At 43.7% G+C, this 20,091-nt stretch overlaps 2 protein-coding genes across 2 annotated transcripts in view; one reads left to right on the forward strand and one right to left on the reverse strand.

Moving 5' to 3' along the window:
- Positions 1 to 20,091, forward strand: part of LOC118832993 (ligand of Numb protein X 2-like) — a gene marked incomplete at its 3' end in the record, with an annotated part of 92,285 nt that overhangs the window by 3,444 nt on the left and 68,750 nt on the right.
- On the reverse strand, positions 16,251 to 16,934 carry LOC118833052 (heterogeneous nuclear ribonucleoprotein A0-like). Its single transcript, XM_036740437.1, has one exon. It carries the CDS (start codon positions 16,932 to 16,934, stop codon positions 16,251 to 16,253), a length of 684 nt encoding a protein of 227 aa, XP_036596332.1.

A 20,091-nucleotide genomic window follows, 5' to 3' on the forward strand; every position in this document is an offset into this window, starting at 1 on the left:
GAAAAGTCACTAAACCAGAGTCTTCCCTTTTTGTGTGTGTCCAGAATCCCTTTGGCAGTCTGGTGAAACTTAGGGACCTCTTATTAGAATCATGTTTCTAAAGGCATAAAATGAAATACTGAGGATTACGAAAGAAACTAATTAGATTGAAAGTTATTAAGATATTTTTCCCAAAAATTCATAGGCCCCAGGTTCTGAACAGCAATTCAGTCCAACCCCTTCATTTAGAGAGAGGGAAATGGAGACCAGAGAGGAGAAGAGATTGGCCCACAGTCATAAGAGCCAAAGCAGAGACAGAGAAAACTCAAGCTTTCTGACTCCAAAGCCAGTATATCACACTGGGATGATGGAGCACATCCACAAATAAGTAACACACAAAGTAGGGAGAGAAGGGGGCCAGGGAGAGATTTGTTGTTGTTCACTTGTTTCTATGAGCCCATTTGGGGTTTTCTTGGCAAAGATACTGGAGTGGTTTTCCATTTCCTTCTCTAGTTCATTTTACAGTCGAGGAAACTGAGGCAAACAGTGATTAAGTGATTTTCCCAGAGTCACACAGTTAGGAGTGTCTGAAACCAGATTGGAACTCAGGAAGATGAGTCTTCCAGACTCCAGGCCTGGCACTCTATCCACTGTGCCACCTAGCCACCCTATCCCATTTTACAGACGAGGAAAGTAAGGCAAACAGTGATTAAGTGCCTTTCCCAGGGTCACACAGCTAGGAAGTGTCTGAAGCCAGACTGGAACTCAGGAAGATGAGTGTTCCAGAATCCAGGCCTGGCACTATCCACTGAGCCACCTAGCTGCCCTTCGAGGAGAGATAGGACAGGGTATCAGAAGAAAATGACAGGAGGAGCACAGAAGAGGATCTGAGGAAGGAGCACACTTCAGGTTTAAGGGCCAGTTGAGTAAATACAGGGAAGTGGAGAAGTGCAGGCCAGGAAAGATGAATGACCTCTAGCCTATTGTGGCCAGAGGGAGTGCAGACTGTCAAGAGGAAGTATGTGAAGGGAGTCAGAAGGCTTAGGGTGGAGCCAGCCTTGAATGCCATACCAAGTTGGTACTTTAGTCTATGGACAATGGCAAACCACTGATCATCTTGAGTGAGTGGCACAGTCAGGCCTGCTCTTCAGGGATTATTTTGCCAGTTGTGTGGAGGCTGGACTAGAGAGGGCAGAGACAGGAGGCAGGAAGCCCAGTTAGCAGAAGCAGTAAAGGCCTAAGGGACAGAGTGGTACCTGAGTTGGTCCTTAAAAGAGGACAAGAATTTCAATACAACTGGGTAGGGGAGGCTTTTCCAGGCATGGGAGTTGGACTGGGCCAACACATGGAGGTAGGAGAGGGTCCCATGAGATTGGGGAAAACTTTAGTGTTCTAATATGGGTGTAATAGACAGGGAATGATGTAAAATGAGGCTGGGAAGGTTGGCTGGGCCAGACTGTGGAAGACTGCCAGGCAGAGTGGTTTATAATCTGTCTTATGGGTAATAGGGATCTATGAAAGATTTTTAAGCAAAAGAGGGACTTGGAGGGTGGGCTGTAGCAGGGAGACACTGGAGGTAGGAAGACCAATTAGGAAGTTATGATAGTGATCCAAGCAAGAAGTGGCAAGGTAGGGCAGTGGTGGGAGAACACGGAGGTGTGCAAGAGGGGAGGAGGGAAGGAGACCCAAGAGCAGGGGTGGAGAACTTCTAGATCCTCAAGTGCAGCCCTTTGACTGAATGCAAACTTCTGGGGTTTTCCCATTCCATCAAAGGGCTGCACTTGAGGACCTAGAGGGCTACATGTGGCCTTGAGGTCACAGGCTCCCTACCACTGATTTTAGATCATTAAAGTGGGCAGGAACCAAGAAGGTTGGTGTCCATCTTTTTGACAATTAGCACAGAATTTTCAGAGGAAGCAGGTGATGTTTGAAACCACTGGCTACTGACTGGCTGGGTGATTTCATCCTTTGTCCATCCTACCCATCTTCCTTATTCTTCCCTCTGTGTCTGTTTCCATGCTTTTGGTCTCACAGCAAGCCCAGACCCTAGCCGAATAGGGAGATGCCTGTAACTCCACATCACTGTTTCCCTAAAGCCACTTGCTTGGAGAATGGGATGGATAGCTAGGATAGTAGTGAGAGGGGAATCATGGTCTATCAGAATGAGCCAGGTTCTTCAAAAGCAGTGTTAGAGCTAGGAGGGACCTTAGAACATGGAAGCTAGACAGAGCAGGAAAGCGATCCAAGAATGTCCTAAGAGCTGAACAGAATCCTTGAGGTCATGTAATCATCAGAGGATCAGACACCTCGAGCTAGGAAAGAGAGCCTTGAGGTGGGGGACCACCTAGGACTCCACTTGAATAATGATGGTGGGAGGTGAGGAGGGTGAGGCCCAGTGAGCAGAGAGAAATGGGATGAATATGAGAGATGTTGTGAGTGAATATGGGCAGAGGTAGGGGTCGGGAATGGCCCTGAGATGACTGTGGTGATGGTGGTGCCATATGGAGAAAGAGATTGCAATGGAATGCACTGAGCAGAATACAACCAACCCATGGTTGTGCTAATGGCTCTGTTCCACCAGCCCTGGAAAAAGGGGTGAGGACAAGGCTCTTACTCAACAGCCACTGGCCCAGAGTCTACGTGCTGAGGGGCTTTCCGCCACAACTGATCTCTCAAGGAAAGGGAGTAGGGACATTGGCTGGGTGGAAGGGCAGAGAATTTTGTCTGTGCAGTTGTTAGATTAGGTGATAAGTGCCCCGAGTGGCCAATGCTTAGAGAGGCCAAGGAGATGCCAGCATGGGAACAGGGAGTGTTGAATACAGATGGCTGAAAGGCATGGGTTAATTGTATTTATGAGGAGCAATTGGAAGGTACAATGCAACTATTCTTTCTACCCTCAGATTTGTTCAGTTCAACACCCTCATTTTGCAGAGAAAGAAACTAAGGCCCAAAGTGAAGCGATTTGTTCAGTGTCAGGGAGGTAACAGAGGTGGGATTTGAACCCATGTGCTCTGACTCTAAAAGCAGTGCTCTGTCCACCTGACCACACTATCTCTCGAAGCCAACTCCCAGGCATCTAAGTCCAGGACTGTTTGTGCCACAGCAGACGGCCTCCCTCTGTGGCTGGTGGCCAAGGCGTATGCGAAGCTCCCAAGTAAGGCTGGCTTTGGGATTCCAGGGGAGGAGCAGGGTAACCAGAGGGGCCCTGGAGGTTACTGGCATTGGTCAGAGCCGCCTGAATGCCCCAGGCCTAGGTATGATTATGTTTCCATCCATCATCTTTTAGGTGTCTTTCTTGGCCTTCTAATAAGAGGACATGGTCACAGCAGCTTAGCAAGCTAGCTGCCTTCCCCTGAAATCCCCCCTCCAAAGGCTGCCTTTTCCTGAGTCTCTTCTCCCACCCTAGCTCCCCCCTCAGGGCTGAATGCCCCGAGTTTGCCCCAGACCTCGCCCCAGACCTCTCAGGCAAACATCCCTGGGTCCACACAGAGCTGGGGCAGAGGAGACTCCAGTTCTGGTCCACTTAAGTCACATCATGACCTTAAGCAAGTCAGGTCCCCATGTATACTTGAGGTTTCCCATGAAATCTGGAAAATAACACTCTCCTTCATGCTTGAATAAAAAAGCTCCCTCCTTCCTTCCTTCCTTCCTTCCTTCCTTCCTTCCTTCCTTCCTCCCTCCCTCCCTCCCTCCCTCCCTCCCTTTCTTTCTTTCTTTCTTTCTTTCTTTCTTTCTTTCTTTCTTTCTTTCTTTCTTCCTTCCTTCCTTCCTTTCTTGTCTTTCATTCTCCTTTCCTTCCTTCCTTCCTTCCTCTTCCTTCTTTCCTTCCTTCCTTCTTTCTTTCTTTCTCTTTCTTTCCTTCTATCTTTCATTCTCCTTTCTTTCCTTCCTTCCTTCCTCCCACCCTCCCTCTCTCCCTTTCTTTCTTCCTTCTCTTTCTTTCTTTCATCTTTCATTCTCCTTTCCTTCCTTCCTTTCTTTTTTCCTTCCTTCCTTCCTCCCTCCCTCTCTCCCTTCCTTTCCTTCTTTCTTTCCTTCTTTCCTTCTTTCTTTCTTTATTTCCTTCTTTCCTTCCTTCTGTCTTTCATTCTCCTTTCCTTCCTTCCTCCCTCCCTCTCTTCCTTCCTCCCTCCCTTTCTTTCTTTCTTCCTTCCTTCCTTCCTTTCTATCTTTCTTTCTTTCATTCTCCTTTCCTTCCTTCCTTCCTTCTTCTCTCCCTCTCTCCCTTTCTCTCTTTCTCTTTCTTTCTTCCTTCCTTCCTTCCTTCCTTCCTTCCTTCTTTCCTTTCTTCTTTCATTCTCCTTTCCTTCCTGCTCTTCCTTCCTTTTTTCAACATTTAAAATAGCTATTTATTGATGTCTTTTATTTTTACGTCACCTAGATTTCCCTCCTGTATTCCTTCCTCTCCTGGTGTCAGAAAGCCATATCTTATGATAATTTTTTAAAGAAGAAAAAAGAGGATGAAGAGAAAAAAAAATCTCACAAACCAATTAATAGGAATTAATCAGTATTGATAATTAATTAATAGTAACCAGTTAATATGTTGGGAAAATTCTATGCAGTGTTTCTCTGTCAAGGAGGAAGGACAGGTGTCAGAAAAACATTTTCATAGTGTTATAGATATCAAGATAGAAGTGACTTCCAAGCCCTTCATTTTATAGAGGATGCAACTGAGTCCCAGGGAGGGAAACAGACTTGCCCAAGGTCACGCACAGGATCCTAGCTCTAGAGCTGGCAGGGCCCTCAGAGAGGAGGAAACAGGAGGGCTGGAGGTGATGTGTATAGCTCAGAAAACCTCTCTGATTCCTCATTTATTTAAAGAAACTGGAGAAATCATCTGTGGCAGGGGTGGGAAACCTGCAGCCTGGAGGCCACATGTGGCCTTCTAGGTCCTAGGGGTGTGGCCTTTTGACTGAGTCCAAGTTTTACAGAACAAATCCTTTTCTTAAGAGGATTTGTTCTGTGAAGTTGGGATTCAGTCAAAGGGCCACACTTGAGGACTTAAAGGGGATTTGTTCTTTGAAGTTTGGATTTGGTGAAAGGATTGCCCTTGAGGACCTATAAGGCCACATGTTCCCCACCTCTGGGCCAAGACAAGAAGTTTGCCTTCTGGTAGTAGGGTTTTGAGGGCCATAGTCAGATCAGTGTGTTAGGAAGATCGTTTTGGTGGCTTTGTCCACACTGACTTTCAGACAGGTCAAACTGCTCCCCTCCTCCATTCCACCAATTTTGGAGTTCTTCAGTTTCTGTCGCTTTTCTGAGGAAGCCCAAAGTTACTGCCCAGTTCATCTCCAGGTCCATTAGGGCTGATGTTTCACTATAATCTGAATATGAAGTCAGTAAAATCAGGGGCTTTCACATTTCATGGCAGGGGAATTTGGATTTTTTCCTTACAGATGAAATGAATAAAATCTTTTTATTCGGCCTCTCTTGACACACATCGGTTGGCATTCTGGTCGGGGAGCTATGAGCTTTATCCATGACGTGGGGTCTCAGCCCCAACCACTGTCCTCCCCTCCCTTCTGTGCTTTTGAGAATGGGAAAGGGCAGAAATAGAACATTTCACGCACACATCCCCTCAGCTGCGTTATGAAACGTGCAGTGTATGAACAGTGGTCAGGGTCATACTCCTTGGATGACATAAATGAAGATATCTGTAATGCAAGGGGATATTTATAGCCTGGGTTCAAATGAAGCTGTGTGAAGGCTGTTGTTGTCTTATGTACGTTGTCTAATGGCTGACCAGGGTCTTCAGATTTGCCTTCAGTTGTTGAGGAGTCTGTGGGTGGGCACCTTTCTGGCACTCACATCTCAAATATGAGTGAGTCATATAGCCCATTAGGATTGACAGGGACCTTGGAAAACTGATTGCCAGGACTGAATGGCACCTCGGAATCGAGAAAGTCAGAGCTGGGGAGGATCTCAGGATGAGCTGGGCAGAGCCGGGGAGGACGTCAGGATCGAGAAAGTCAGAGCTGGGGAGGATCTTCCAGCTGGACATTCTCCCCACAAGATAAGCCCAACATTGAGTCTGGGGCTTTAGCTTATATCTTGTAGTGATTTTTAGACACAGATCCAGTATTTGGGCTGACTACCTATTGATAGCAAAGTAGTCCCTTGGCTAAAGTTCTGGACCTGAGTTCAAATCTTTGCCACCTTGAGGAAATCGCTTCACCCCTTTCCATCTCAATTTGCTCATCTGTAACATGGAACAATACCAACACCTACCACATGGGTTTGTTGTCAGGATCCAAAGAGCTAATATATGTAAAGTGCTTTGCAAAGCTCAAAGCCCTCCATAAGCATGACCTAACATAATTAGAAAAAGATGTTTTTTCTTTAACATTGATGTCATTTGCTAATTTTCATCCCCAGTGGAACTGTCCTGTGTGACAGTGAAGCAAAAAAAAGGCAACCTGTCAACCACATCTGCCAGGTATACCCTATTCCATACCTAATCATAACAATAATAATAAGAGCTAACATTCATTAAGTGCCTACTATGTGCCAGGCACCGTGCTAAGTACTTTATATATATTGTTTCATTTGATCCTCAAAACAACCTTGGGAGGCAGGTGCTATTACAGATGAGGAAACTGAGGAAAACAGTTAAGTGACTTGCCCAGGGTCACACAGTCAATAGGTGCCTGAGACCAGATTTGAATTCAGGCCTTCCTGACTCCAGGCCCAGCATCGTATTCATTACACCATCTAGCTGGAAAATGAGCTGGAAAAGGAAATAGCAAACCACTCTGATATCTTTGCCAAGAAAACCCCCAGAAAGAGGTCACAAAGAGTTGGACATGACTGAAGTGACTGAATGACAATAGCATGTGCCAGGCACTGGGCTAAGAGCTTTACAAATATTATCTTATTTGATCCTCACAACAACCCTGTTATTATCCCCGTTTTGCAGACGAGGAGACCAAGGTTAAGTAACTTGCTCAGGGTCACACAGCCAGGAAATGTCTGAGGCTAGATTTGAACTCACATCCTTCTGAATTTGAGCCCAGTGTTCTATGTACTGTGGCACTCTCCACCCCCCCAGGGGTAAAAGGGGGTAAAAGCTTTTCACCATCAGTTCTCTGGCATCCATCTGGGTCATTGGCATTAGGCTGAACTTGCATATCTTTGGGTGTTTTCCTTTCCATTTCTGTGGTCACTGCAGTCTTCTGATTCTCCTCTCTTACCAAGGTGCCCCAAATTCTCCATATTCTTTATTATTTTAGCACAGTCATATTTCATTCCATTCCTATACGATGAACAGTTGGACCCTTCCCTACTTGATGGGTTCCCACTTTGTTTCCAATTCTCTGCTCCTAGAATGCTCCTGTAAATATTTTGGCATTTATATGGATTGTCCCAGGAGTTTACAAGTACGCTAAGACTATTGGGCCATTTCCTCTGGCTTTGACCTCTTGGGCTCCACCCCTCACTCTCATTACATATGGCCAGCCTGCCTCCTTTTCCACTGTCCTTTGTATCCCCTGCCATCATGGGTCTTCCCCGTGATGTTCCAATGATGTTTGGTATTCCAATGGTGTTCCATGGTGTTCTAATGGTGTTCCAATGGTGTTCCATGGTGTTCCAGTGCTGTTCAATGATGTTCCAATGGTATTCCAGTGGTGTTCCATGGTGTTCTAATGGTGTTCCATGGTGTTCCAGTGCTGTTCCATGGTGTTCCAGTGCTGTTCAATGATGTTCCAATGGTATTCCAGTGGTGTTCCATGGTGTTCTAATGGTGTTCCATGGTGTTCTAATGGTGTTCCAATGGTGTTCCATGGTGTTTCCATGGTGTTCCATGGTGTTCCAGTGCTGTTCAATGATGTTCCAATGGCATTCCAGTGGTGTTCCATGGTGTTCTAATGGTGTTCCAATGGTGTTTCCATGGTGTTCCATGGTGTTCCAGTGCTGTTCAAAGATGTTCCAATGGTATTCCAGTGGTGTTCCATGGTGTTCTAATGGTGTTCCATGGTGTTCTAATGGTGTTCCAGTGGTGTTCCATGGTGTTCCAGTGGTGTTCCATGGTGTGCCGTAGTGTTCCAGTGGTGTTGCAATGGTGTTCCATGGTGTTCCATGACCATCAACCATAAACCAAGAGGAGCTGACTCTTATCTAGTCCTCTAAGATTTGCAAGGCCCTCTATATATGTTGTTTTGTTTAATGCTCACACCACCCCTGCATGATGCACTCAGCTAGGTGGTGCAGTAGTTAGAGCACCAGGCCAGGAGTTAGGAAAACCTGAATTCAGATCTGGCCTCAAACACTTACTAGCTTTGTGACCCTGGGCAAGTCACCTAACCTCTGTTTGCTTCAGTTTCCTCAACCGTAAAATGGAGATAATAATAGCCTCTTCTTCCCCTCCCCCCACTGGTTGTGAAGACCAAATGAGATGGTGATTGTAGAGCATTTAACGCTGAGCTTAGCACATTGTAAGCACTATCTAAATGTTAGCTATTGTGGTTATCGTTCTTTTGGAAGAGGCTTAATGTAATGGATAGGGAACTCACCACAAAGCCAAAAAGACTTTGGTTCAAACTCTGCCACTAGGCACATACTTAGGCCAGCCAGCTAAACTTCTTAATGCTTCAGGCAATTCTCTAAGTCAACTCAGCAAGTGTTCAGTAAGCCCTACTATGTGCCAGGCACTGTGCTAGGCATTGAGAATACAAACAGAGGCAAAAGACAGGCCCTGCCCTCAAGGGGTTCACAGTCTAATTAAAGGCTTTAAGATTGTGCTGACTTGCATTGCCAGAGGGAGTTTCCTGCATCCATAAAATCACAGGTCCTCTCCTTGTCCACAGAGGGATTACTACCTATATTTAACAAAGGGGGAATCTGAGGCACAGAGAAGTCACACAGCTGCTAAGCATTGGAGGTAGGATTCCAACGCAGGTCTCTCCTGACTCCAAGCCTAAAGTTTATTTCATTCCAGCATCACTGGGAGACAGCTGCTCTTCAGAGCGGCTTACTGTCCTAGTGTAAAGCTCAAGGGAAGAGAAAATGACATGAGATGAATCTTATGTCTGTGCCCAGCCTAGGAGACAGTTGGCATTCTGTGGCTAAGGGGTAGTTGGAAAGGAGCTCTCGACACAAAGCTTGCTACAGTCATGCTAACAATTGCCCTCTACAAACAGGCTATTGTGCTTCTGGTAGAAACAATGTCCCCAAGTCCCATGTGGGCTGAGGGTGACATTTGTGCCACTCCATTGAGATGGCTTTTCAAGGGCCCAGCTCTTTAGAGTACCCGAAGTCTATTCAAGTTACCATCCCTTCCTGGGGCCTCAGTTTCTTCTTTTGTAAAGTGAGAGGGATGGAGTAGGTGACCTCTAAAGGTCCCTAACAGCTCTGAATTGAGCTTTCTGCATTAGGCATGTTAAAGTAATAAAGGCCTGCTCCCCAGCATCAGTCAGAAAACAAGTATTTGTGGAATGTTTCTATATGCCCAGGCCTGGGCTAACTACTGGGGGAGGGGAAGCAAAAGAACTTTGAGTCAGCTCTTTTGTGGGTCCCTTACAGTCTTGGTGTAGGGTGGGGCCTGGTTCATCATGCACCCCCCCCAAGCTTTAATAGAGCCCTGCCAGCCCTTCCAGCGACTTGGAGTCAAGTTGAAGAAGAGAAAAGTCACATAGCAAAAACCAAAATGGAGGTAATGTCAGGCAGCGGAAAGAGCAAGGGACTGAGAGCCAGGAGATCTGGGTTCAGATCCTTCTGAGCTGCTTCCAAACCGTGTGACTGTGAACAAGTCATTTCCCTCTTTGGGACCTTAGTTCTCTCCTCTACAGACTATCAGAGTTGGAAGAGACGATGTGATGAGTAAAAATAGCACCAAGGTAAGGAGACAGTCATCAACAAGCATTTATCAAGCACTTACTATGTGCTAGGCACTGGGATTAGTGCTGGGGATAGGAAAAAAGGGCAAGCAAAATCACTCCCTGTTCTCTAGAAGCACGCAGTCTAATGGGGAGAGGCAGCATGCAGACAAGATCTATCCAGGACAAATTGGCTGTAATCTCTGGGGGAAGGCACTAAAATTAAGGACACCTGGGAAAGGCTTCTTGTAGCTTATAGAAGATGGGCTTTGAGCTGAGACTTGAGGGAAGCCAAGAGGCTGAGATGAGGAGGGACATGGCATGAGGGACAGCTGGTGAAAATGCCGAGAGCAGGTGTGGGGAACCTGTGGCCTCAAGGCCACATGTGGCCTTTTAGGTCCTTGAGTGCAGCCTTTGACTGAGTCCAAAGTTCACAGAACAAATCCTTTTCTTAAGGGGTGCTGTATTTTGTCAAAAGCTTTTTCTGCACCTATTGAGATAATCGGATCATTCCTGTTGTTTTTATTATTGATGTGGTCAATGATGCTGATAGTTTTCCTAATATTGAACCAGCCCTATATTCCTGGTATAAGTCAGACCTGATCATACTTTATCATCTTTGTGATATGTTGCAGTAATCTTTTGATAGCGTTTTATTTAAAATTTTTTGCATCAATAATTATTACGGCAATTGGTCTCTTGTTTTCTGTCTCTGTTTTTGCTCTCCCTATTTTAGGTATCGAGAACTGTATTTGTGTCATAGAAGGAATTTAGTAGGACTTCTTGGCTTATTTTTTCAAACAGTTTATCTAGTATCAGAATTAATTGCTCTTCAAATGTTTGGTAGAATTCCCCTGTAGGGGCAGCTAGGTGGCACAGTGAGTAGAGCACTGGCCTTGGGGTCAGGAGGACCTGAGCTCAAATCCAGCCTCAGACACTTGACACGCTCACTAGCTGTGTGACCTTGGGCAAGTCACTTAACCCCAACTGCCTTGCCTCCCCCCCCCCCCAAAAGAGAGAATTCCCTTGTAAATCCATCTGGTCCTGGGATTTTTTTTTCCTTAGGGAGTTCATTCAAGACTTTTTCAATTTGTTTTTCTAAGATAGGGTTATTTAGGTATACTATTTCCACTTCTGTTAATCTGGGCAATTTATATTAAACATAAATTTAATTTAGATCATCAATTTATTGGGATATAGTTGGACAAAAAGGCTCCTGATAATTGTTTTTATCTAATCTTCATTGGTTGTAAATTTCCCCTTTTTCTTTTTGATACTATTAATTTGGTTTTCTTCTTTCTTTTTTAAAAATAAAATTAGCCAATAGCTTATTGTTTGTTTTCAAAAAATCAGCTCCTAGTTTTATTTATTAGTTCAATGGGTTTTTTTAACTTTCAATTTTATTAATCTTTTAAAATTTCTGTTTTGGTGTTTAATTGGGGGGAGTTAACTTGTTTTACTAGATTTTTTTTAATTGCATGCCCATTTCATTTCTCTCTTTTATTGATATGTATTTAGAGATACAAAATTTCCCCTAAGTACTGCTTTGGCTGCACCCCATAAATTGTGGTACATTATCTCATTGTTGTCACTATCTTTAATGATATTATTGATTGTTTCTATGATTTGTTCTTGGGCTCACTCATTCTTTAAAATTGGGTTATTTAGTTTCCAATTTTTTTAATCTTTGCTTCAAAGGCCCTTTATTAAATATAACTTTTATTGCATTGTGGTCAGAAATAGATGAATTTACATTTGTATGTTTTGCATTTGTGAAGTTTTTAATGCCCTAATACATGATCGGTTTTATGAAAATTCCATGCACCTACCCATAAGCTATTATAAGAATGCTTCTTTCATTCCCACTCAATATTCTCCAGAGGTCTATGACATCTAACTTTTCTAACATTCTATTTATCTCAACTTCCTTCTTGTTTATTTTATAATTATATTTATCTAGATCTAAGAGGAATAAATAGAGGTGCTCCACAACTATAGTTTTGTATTTCCTCTTATAATTCATTTAATTTTTCTTTTAAGAATTCAGGTGTTATGCCATTTGGTGCATACATGTTCGGTATTGATTATTAATTCATTTTCCATGGTACCTTTTTAGCAAAATGCAGTTTCCCTGAGTAAATCTTTTAATCAGGTCCATTTTTGCTTTTGCCTTGTCTGAGATTATGATTATTATCATGTTTCTTACTTCAGCTAAAGCATAATAGATTCTGTTCCAGCCCTGTATTTTAACTCTGTGTGTGACTTTCTGTTGCAAATGTGTTTCTCGTAGACAACGTATTGTGGGATTCTTGTTTCTAATACATTCTGCTATCCTCTTCTGTTTTATGTGTGAGTTCATCACATTCGCATTCACAGTTATGATTGCTAAATGTGTATTTCCCTCTATCCTACTCTCTTCTATTTATCCTTCTTTTTTTTTACTCTCTCCTCTCCTCAAGAATCTGTCTTGCTTTTGATCGCTGCCTCTTTTAATCTACCCTCCCTCTTATCCTTGTCCCCCATTTGTTGTAGCTCCTTTCCCTTCTACTTTCCTGTTGAGAAGATCAATTTCTGTACCCAATTGTGTGTGTATGTATAGTCTTTCCTCCTTGAGTGAGTGCCTGCTCTCCCCCTTTTTCCCCTCCACTGTAAACTTTTCCATGTGTACCTCATTTATATGAGATAAATTTCCCCATTCTTCCTCTCATTTCCCTTCTCCCAGCACATTCCTCTTTCTCACCCTTCCCTTCTTCTTTTGAGATCATCTCAATAGAATAGACTAACACTTATACTTTCTATGTGACTATATTCCTTCTAACTGCCCTAGTGATAATAAAGTTCTTAGAGTTTACATATATCATCTTCCCATATAGGAATGTAAACAGTTTACCCTTGTTTAGTCCCTTGTGATTATTCTTTCATGTTTACCTTTTCATGCTTTATGAGTTTTGTGTTTGAATGTCAAATTTTCTATTCAGCTTTGGTCTTTTCAGCAGGAATGCTTGAAAGTCGTCCATTTTATTAAGTATCCATTTTCCCCCTGTAGGATTAGGTTATTCTTGGTTTTAATCCTAACTGCTTTGCCTTCCTGAATATCATTTTCCAAGCCCTCTATTTCTTTATAGTGGTAGTTGCTAATTTTATATGATCCTGACTGTGTCTCTATGGTATTAATTTTTTTTTCTGACTGCTTTCAGTATTTTCTCCTTGACCTGAGAGCTCTGGATATTGACTAATATTCCTGGGATTTTTCATTTTGGGATCTCTTTCAGGAGGTAATCAGTGGATTCTTTCAATTTCTACTTTGTTCTCTGGTTCTAAGATGTCTGGGGAGTTTTCCTTTTTAATTTCTTGAAATATGATAAGACTTTTGTTGTTCATGGCTTTCAGGTAGTGAAATGATTCTCAGATTATCTCTCCCCATCTATTTTGCAAGTCAATTGTTTTTCCTATGATATTTCACATTTTCTACTATTTTTTTGATCTTTTGACTTTGTTTTTTCTTGATATCTCATGGGGTCATTAGTTTCCATTTAACTAATTCTAATTTTTAAGGAGCTATTTTCTTCAGTGTTATTTTTTGTATTTCTTTTGCCATTCGACCAATTCTACTTTTTAAGGAGGCATTTTTGTGCCTCTTTTACCAAACTCTTTTCATAATTTTCTTGCACAGACCTCATTTCTTTTCCCATTTTCTCCTTTACTGCTTTAATTTGATTTTCTAAATCTATTTCTTTTGCTCTTTTCAAAAATCTTTTTCTAGGAATTCCTTAGTAATTTTTGTTGGGCTTGAGTCCAATCCACGTTTTTTGAGGCTTTGCTTATAGATATTTTCAAATCAATGTTTTCTGTGTTTGTGTCTTGAGCTTCCCTGTCTTCATGGTGATTTTTTTATGTTCATGGCTTTTTTTGTTGTTTGCTCATTTTTCCAACATACTTCTTGACCTAGGACACTATGGGCTCTGCTTACCTTTTGGTGGGGGGAAGGATGGGGAAGTCAGGGCAATGACTAGCCTGAGCTGTCTTTTATATCCTTCTGCTGCTTTCACAGAACATAGTGTGATCCTGAGAGGGGGTCTATCTGTTCACTGCCCTCCTGGTCTGGAGGTTTTGAACCCACTTTGAGTCTTTTGGCTTTTGTGTGGTTGAGTCTCTGTAGACAGCTGCTAGATTCCATCACTGTTAGCCCTCTGGGAGGTTCTGCAGGTTCAGAGCTACTGAACCACTCATTTTCCCTTGGTCTTAGTTTCCTGCCTTGGTTTATTCCAGTGAAGGCTTACGTGTGTGTCTTAAGGCTAGAACTGAGTCTCACACAGCCATGGTTCTGGAACTTGGTCCTTGCCTCTTACACAAGTAGGGCCCCTATTCACTTGAGACTGCTCCTCTCCTCCCTGGAACTGTGACCCAAAACTGGGTAATGAGTGAGCTGCCAACTGGCACTCCTTCTTACTCCCAGTGCTAAAATACAGTGATTCCTGGGATCTCTTTCTTTCTTTTTTTTAATGGTCAAACAGTTTTATTTTTTGAAAAATTCTGAACTTATACTAAAGCAGCTTTTGTGAGAAGAGAAGACATCTAAACACTAAGTCCTTTCAACAGTCATCCCCTCTCTTCCCCTAGTTTCACCCTCAACCTTCCCCTGTACCTCCTAATAATCCCAAATAACAAGCCTCTAGGCTGCTATAAAAACCACTAGGTTCTAAGTAATAATAAACAAAAGAGAATTCAAGCTCAATGCAGACTACAACAGAGAAATTTATTAATGGGGCAGTTTATCTTAACAGGAAAGGACAGGAGCAGGTGACTTCAGAGGACACCAGATCAGCAAAGGGTCAAAAGAAGTAGGGGGGGCCCCAAAAGGTGGATCAGGAAGGCGCTGCCATTCCTCCCCGGCTAGTTAACAAAAAAATCTCCCTAGTTGCCCCCAGAGCCAGTGGCCCCACCTCCGTGGGTACCACTGAAAGATCCTCCCCGATTTTCCCAACCATCCCAATGCCTCTTCATAGGGCCAAGGGCTGCTCGGTACTGGCTGTGGCTGCAGCTGGTCTGGTTCTCGCTCCCTCCACTGTGGATGCCACGTTGGTTGCGGTTTCCATCATAGCCACTCCGGCGTGGTTGGGCGTGGTTGCTTCGGCTTATGATGCGATAGCGGGGGCCTCTCCCCTGGCCAAGGCCCGGGCTTGGGCCAGGGCCAGGGAGACCTGGTTTGGGGCTTGGGCCGCAGCCAGGGAGACCTGGTTTGGGGCTTGGGCCGGGGCCAGGGACACCTGGTTTGGGGCTTGGGCCGGGGCCAGGGACACCTGGTTTTGGGCTTGGGCCAGGGCCTAGGAGACCTGGTTTGGGGTTGGGGCCAGGGCCTAGGAGAGCTGGTTTGGGGTTGGGGCCAGGGCCTAGGAGAGCTGGTTTGGGGTTGGGGCCAGGGCCTAGGAGAGCTGGTTTGGGGTTGGGGCCAAAGCCAGATCTGGGGATAAAACCTTGGTTAAGGCTTCGGCCCTGTTTGGGGTCAAGGCCTGAATAGGGCTTAAGCTCAGGTTTGGGGGCATAACCTATGTTAAGGACAGGGCTGATTTTGGCAGCTTGACCTGGGTTGAGGCTAGGTACAAACTTGGAGGTGAGCACTGGGTTGGATCCAGGGCCAGTGCCAGGCTTGGCTTCAGGGGCCCAGGACTTCCCAGCAGGTTTGGGATTGGGCCCCCCAACAGCTTTAGGGTCAGGGCCCCCCACAGGTTTAGGGTCAGGGCCCCCTACGGGTTTGAGATTGAGGCCCTCCATAGGTTTGGGATCAGGGTCCCAACCAGGTTTCTGGTTGGGGCCCCAAACAAATTTGGGGCTGGGGGTCCAGGCAGGTTTGGGGCTGGGTGCCCAGGCAAGTGTGGGGATGAGACTTCCATCAAATTTGGGGTCAGCATCTCCATCCGGTTTGAAGTCAGGATCCCCCGAAGACTTGGCATAAGGGACCCCTACTGATTTGGAGACATGATCCCCATCAGGTTCAGGGGAAGGGCCCCCAGGCGGTTTGGCATCAGGGTTCCCAGGAGATTCGGGGCCCGCCCACCCAGGAGATTCGGGCCCGCCCACCCAGGAGGTTTGGGACCCAACCACCCAGGAGGTTTGGAACATGGCCACCCAGCAAGTTTGGAATCCAACCACCCAGGAGGTTTGGGGCCCAACTACCCAGGAGGTTTGGGGCCCAGCCACCCAGCAAGTTTGGAATCCAACCACCCAGGAGGTTTGGGACATGGCCACCCAGGAGGTTTGGGGCCCAACCACCCAGGAGGTTTGGGGCCCGGCCACCCAGCAGGTTTGGGACACGGCCACCCAGGAGGTTTGGAGCCTGGCCACCCAGCAGATTTGGGACCCGGCCACCCAGCAAGTTTGGGGCCCAGCCACCCAGGAGGTTTGGGGACGGAGTTAAGGCTAAGGGTGGGGCTAGGGTCGACATTAGGTTTGGAGCTGGGGTCAGGGCTTGGAAGACAGACCTGCACGAGCTCGGTTGGAAGGTTTCCAGGTATAGCTGCCCCCCAGGTAGAGTTTCAACAGCTCCAGGTTCTCTTTGGGCAAAGCCTTCTTGACCTCCACTTGGTGGCCTTGGATGGGGTGGAACTTGACCACGGCGGCCTTGTCTGCAGTATCATGGTCAACGAAGTGGACAAAGCCAAAGCCCCGCATTTTGCCCGACTTCCTGTTGGTGACGATCTCAGCCCTCTGCACAGGTCCAAACTGTGAGAAGTATCTCACCAGGTCGCTCTCGCCCACACCATCTTTGAGGCCACCCACGAATATCTTCTTGACTCGGGCATAGGCCCCGGGCTTGCTAGCATTCTCCCGGGCCACTGCTCGCTTCAATTCTACTTGGTTGCCGTCCACTGAATGGGGCGAGGCGGCCATGGCTCTATCGGCTTCATTCACGCTGGAGAAAGTGATGAAGCCAAAGCAGCGGGAACGGCTGGTTTGGCGGTTTATCACCACTTTACAGTCTGTGAGGTTGCCGAATGCCTCAAAATGGCCCCGAAGGCCAACTTCGTCAGTGTTCGGGTTGAGCCCCCCAACGAACAACTTACAAAGCTGTGCATTCTCCAACACCGAAGAACTCGGGCTGCGGCCTGGCTCCATGGGGCCCTGTGAATCTGGAGAGGTAGCCATCTTTGAGGATAGCAGAAGCTTCCACGGAGAAGGAAGGGCTGCAAGAAAGCGAGCAAGTGTACCCAACAATGCCGCAGCAGCGAGAAGATGGGAGCAAACCGGAAGGGTGCGTGAGTGCGGTGGGCGTGGCGGCGTGCGGCGGCGGCGGCGGCGTGCGGCGGCGTGCGGCGGGCGTGCGGCGTGTGGAGTGCAAGACCCCGGAAAAGTAAAAAGAGGGTCATGTGCACCAGCTGCCCCGCCCAGCCTTTCCCCCCCTGCCTTGCTCAGAAAGTCTGCAAGGAAGCAAAGGCTCAAAAAGTCTGCAAAGGAGCAAAAGGTCAAAAAGTTTGCATGGAAGCAAAGGCTCAACAAGTAAGAAGAGGGTCGTGTGCAATAGCTGCCCTGCTCAAAAAAGAGCCTGGGATCTCTTTCTACCTAGGTGTTCAGTCCTCTGGAACCTTGGCTATGTTCCTCTCCACCAGCTGCTTCCACCTGTTGCTGGGGAGGGCTTCTGGCCAGCCCTAGCCCCAGTGTTCACGTACTTCTCTACCTTCCTGAGCTGCTCTAAGATGGAAAAATGACACATTGTAACTTTTCCTTGGCTTTCTCAATCAAAATTGATTTGGCATGTATCCTACATTGTTCTGGAGGAGGTGTGTTGGGACAGCTAGGCAGAAATAGTAATAAGATCTGGCTGGCTCTCACTTCTCCGTCCTTCAATACACGTTTCCAAGCAGGGCACCTTTACAAAAATCAATCATGTCTTAGAGCATAAAACCTCAAAAACAAATTGTAAAAACAGAAATATTAAACATATCCTTTACTGATCACAATGCAATAAAAATTATGTTGAATAAAGATCACTAAAGAAAATAATAAAAATTAATCAGAGACTAAATATCTTAATCCTAAAAAATTGGTGGGTCAAAGAACAAATTATGGAAGCATTAAATAATTTTTTCATAGATAATTACAGTAAAACAAACTACCAGAATTTTTCAGATGCATGCAAAGCATTCCTTAGGTAATATTTAAGTCTCTAGACACTTTTCATCAACAAAAGAGAAAAAGAACAGATTAATGGATTGGTCATGCAGTTAAAAAACCCCGAGAACCAACAAAATTTAAAAAACCCAATTAAATACTAAAATAGAAATCCTGAAAATCAAAGAGATTAACAAAATTGAAAGCAAAAAAGGTTGATAAATAAAACTGGGAGCTATTTAAAAAACAATAAAGCAAATAAGCCACTAGCTTATTTGATTTTTAAAAAGAAAACCAAATTACCAATATCAAAAAAAAAAGAATTCACAACAAATGAAAAGGAAATTTTTAAAAATTATTTTGGCAAACTATATGCCAGTGAAACTGGCAACTTAGATGAAAAAGATGAACATCTGCAAAAAACATAAAATGCTCAGATTAATATAACAAGAAATAGAGAATTCAACCCAATCTCAGAAAAAGAAATTAAACAAGCCATAAATAAGTTCCCAAAGAAGAAAATCCCACTATCAGATGGATTTACAAATGAATTCTGTCAAATATTCAAATAAAAATTCAAATATTACATAAACTGTCTGCAAAAAAATGGAAAAAGAAGGGGTCCTACTTAATTCTTTCAATGATATAAAGAATATTTTGACACTTAAACCAGGGAGAGTCAAAACAAAAAGGGGAAAAAAGCAAAACTATAGACCAATATCACTAGTGGACAATGACACAAAAATTTTAAATAAGATGTCATGAAAGAGGCTACACCAATACATTAGAAAGATCACACATCATACATGATGACCAAGTTGAATTTATATCAGAAATTCAGGGTTGCTTCAACATTAAGGAAGCTATAAACAAAATATACCATATTGATAATAATAAAAATCATATGATGATATCAATAGACACAGAAAAAGCTTTTGACAAGGTATAGCACCTATTTCTGTTAAAAAAAAACACTTGACAACATAACAATAGAGGGACCTTTCCTTAATATTGTAAGTACTATTCATGTAAAACCAAGGGCCAACATTATATGTAATGAGAGTAATCCAGAGGCCTTTCTTAAAAGAAGAGGGATAAATACAGGTTGTCCATTATCACTAGTACTGTTTGACATGATACAAGAAATGCTAGCTGTAGAATTAAGACAATAAAAAAATGGGGGGAATAAACATAGGCAAAGAGGAAACCAAATTTTCACTTTTTGCAGATGATATGATGGTTTTACGTAAAGAACCCTAGAGAATCAACTAAAAATCCTTTGGAAAAAATTACTTCAGCACAGTTTCAGGATATAAAATAAAGCCACATGTCATCAGCATTTCTGTATATTAACTACAAAACTCAGCAGGAAAAGATAGAAAGGGAAATTCCACTTAAAATAACTATGGGAGATTAATATATATGTAGATATATATACACATTATACTTATTATATATTATTTAGATATGTATATATATGTATTTGTGTGTATGTGTGTATATATATGGTGGGGAGGATAATACAATTAGAAGTAGCAAATAACTATAACATATATATGTATATGTATATATGTATATGTGTATATATATGTATGTGTGTATATATATATATATATACAGGGTGTCCCTAAAGTCTGAACACATAGGCAAAAATACATATTTAGAAATATTTGGAATATTAACAGATCTTAGCCCCCTTGATTTCTTTTTCTGGGGTATGCTAAAGGAGAAGGTGTACCAATGAAAATCACAGATGCAACACACTTGATTGATTGCATGAAGAGTGAATGTGCTAAAATTGATGGCAATGTAGACTTATTGCATCAAGTTCATGTGAATCTTGCAAAGCACATCAACCTTTACATCACAACTGATGGAAATTATATTGAAGATGTTATTTGTTAATATTCCAATTAAATAAAATGCTGAAAATATGCATTTTTGCCTATGTGTCCAGACTTTAGGAACACCCTGTATATTATTTATTTATATATATGTATTTATGTATATATGTGTATATATACGTATGGTGGGGAGGATAATACAATTAGAAGGAGCAAATAACTCCATAACGTGTGTGTATATATATATATGCATATATATACACACACACATATATATACACATTATGTATATATGTACATATACACACATATACATATGTATATATACATATATACACATATATACATAC

The sequence above is a fragment of the Trichosurus vulpecula genome, assembly GCF_011100635.1.
Source record: "Trichosurus vulpecula isolate mTriVul1 chromosome X unlocalized genomic scaffold, mTriVul1.pri SUPER_X_unloc_1, whole genome shotgun sequence".
NCBI lineage: Eukaryota > Metazoa > Chordata > Mammalia > Diprotodontia > Phalangeridae > Trichosurus > Trichosurus vulpecula.

Excerpts from the sequence above, each read along its gene's own strand:
- LOC118833052 (XM_036740437.1), bottom strand. The coding sequence starts at position 16,934 with ATGGCTACCTCTCCAGATTCACAGGGCCCCATGGAGCCAGGCCGCAGC.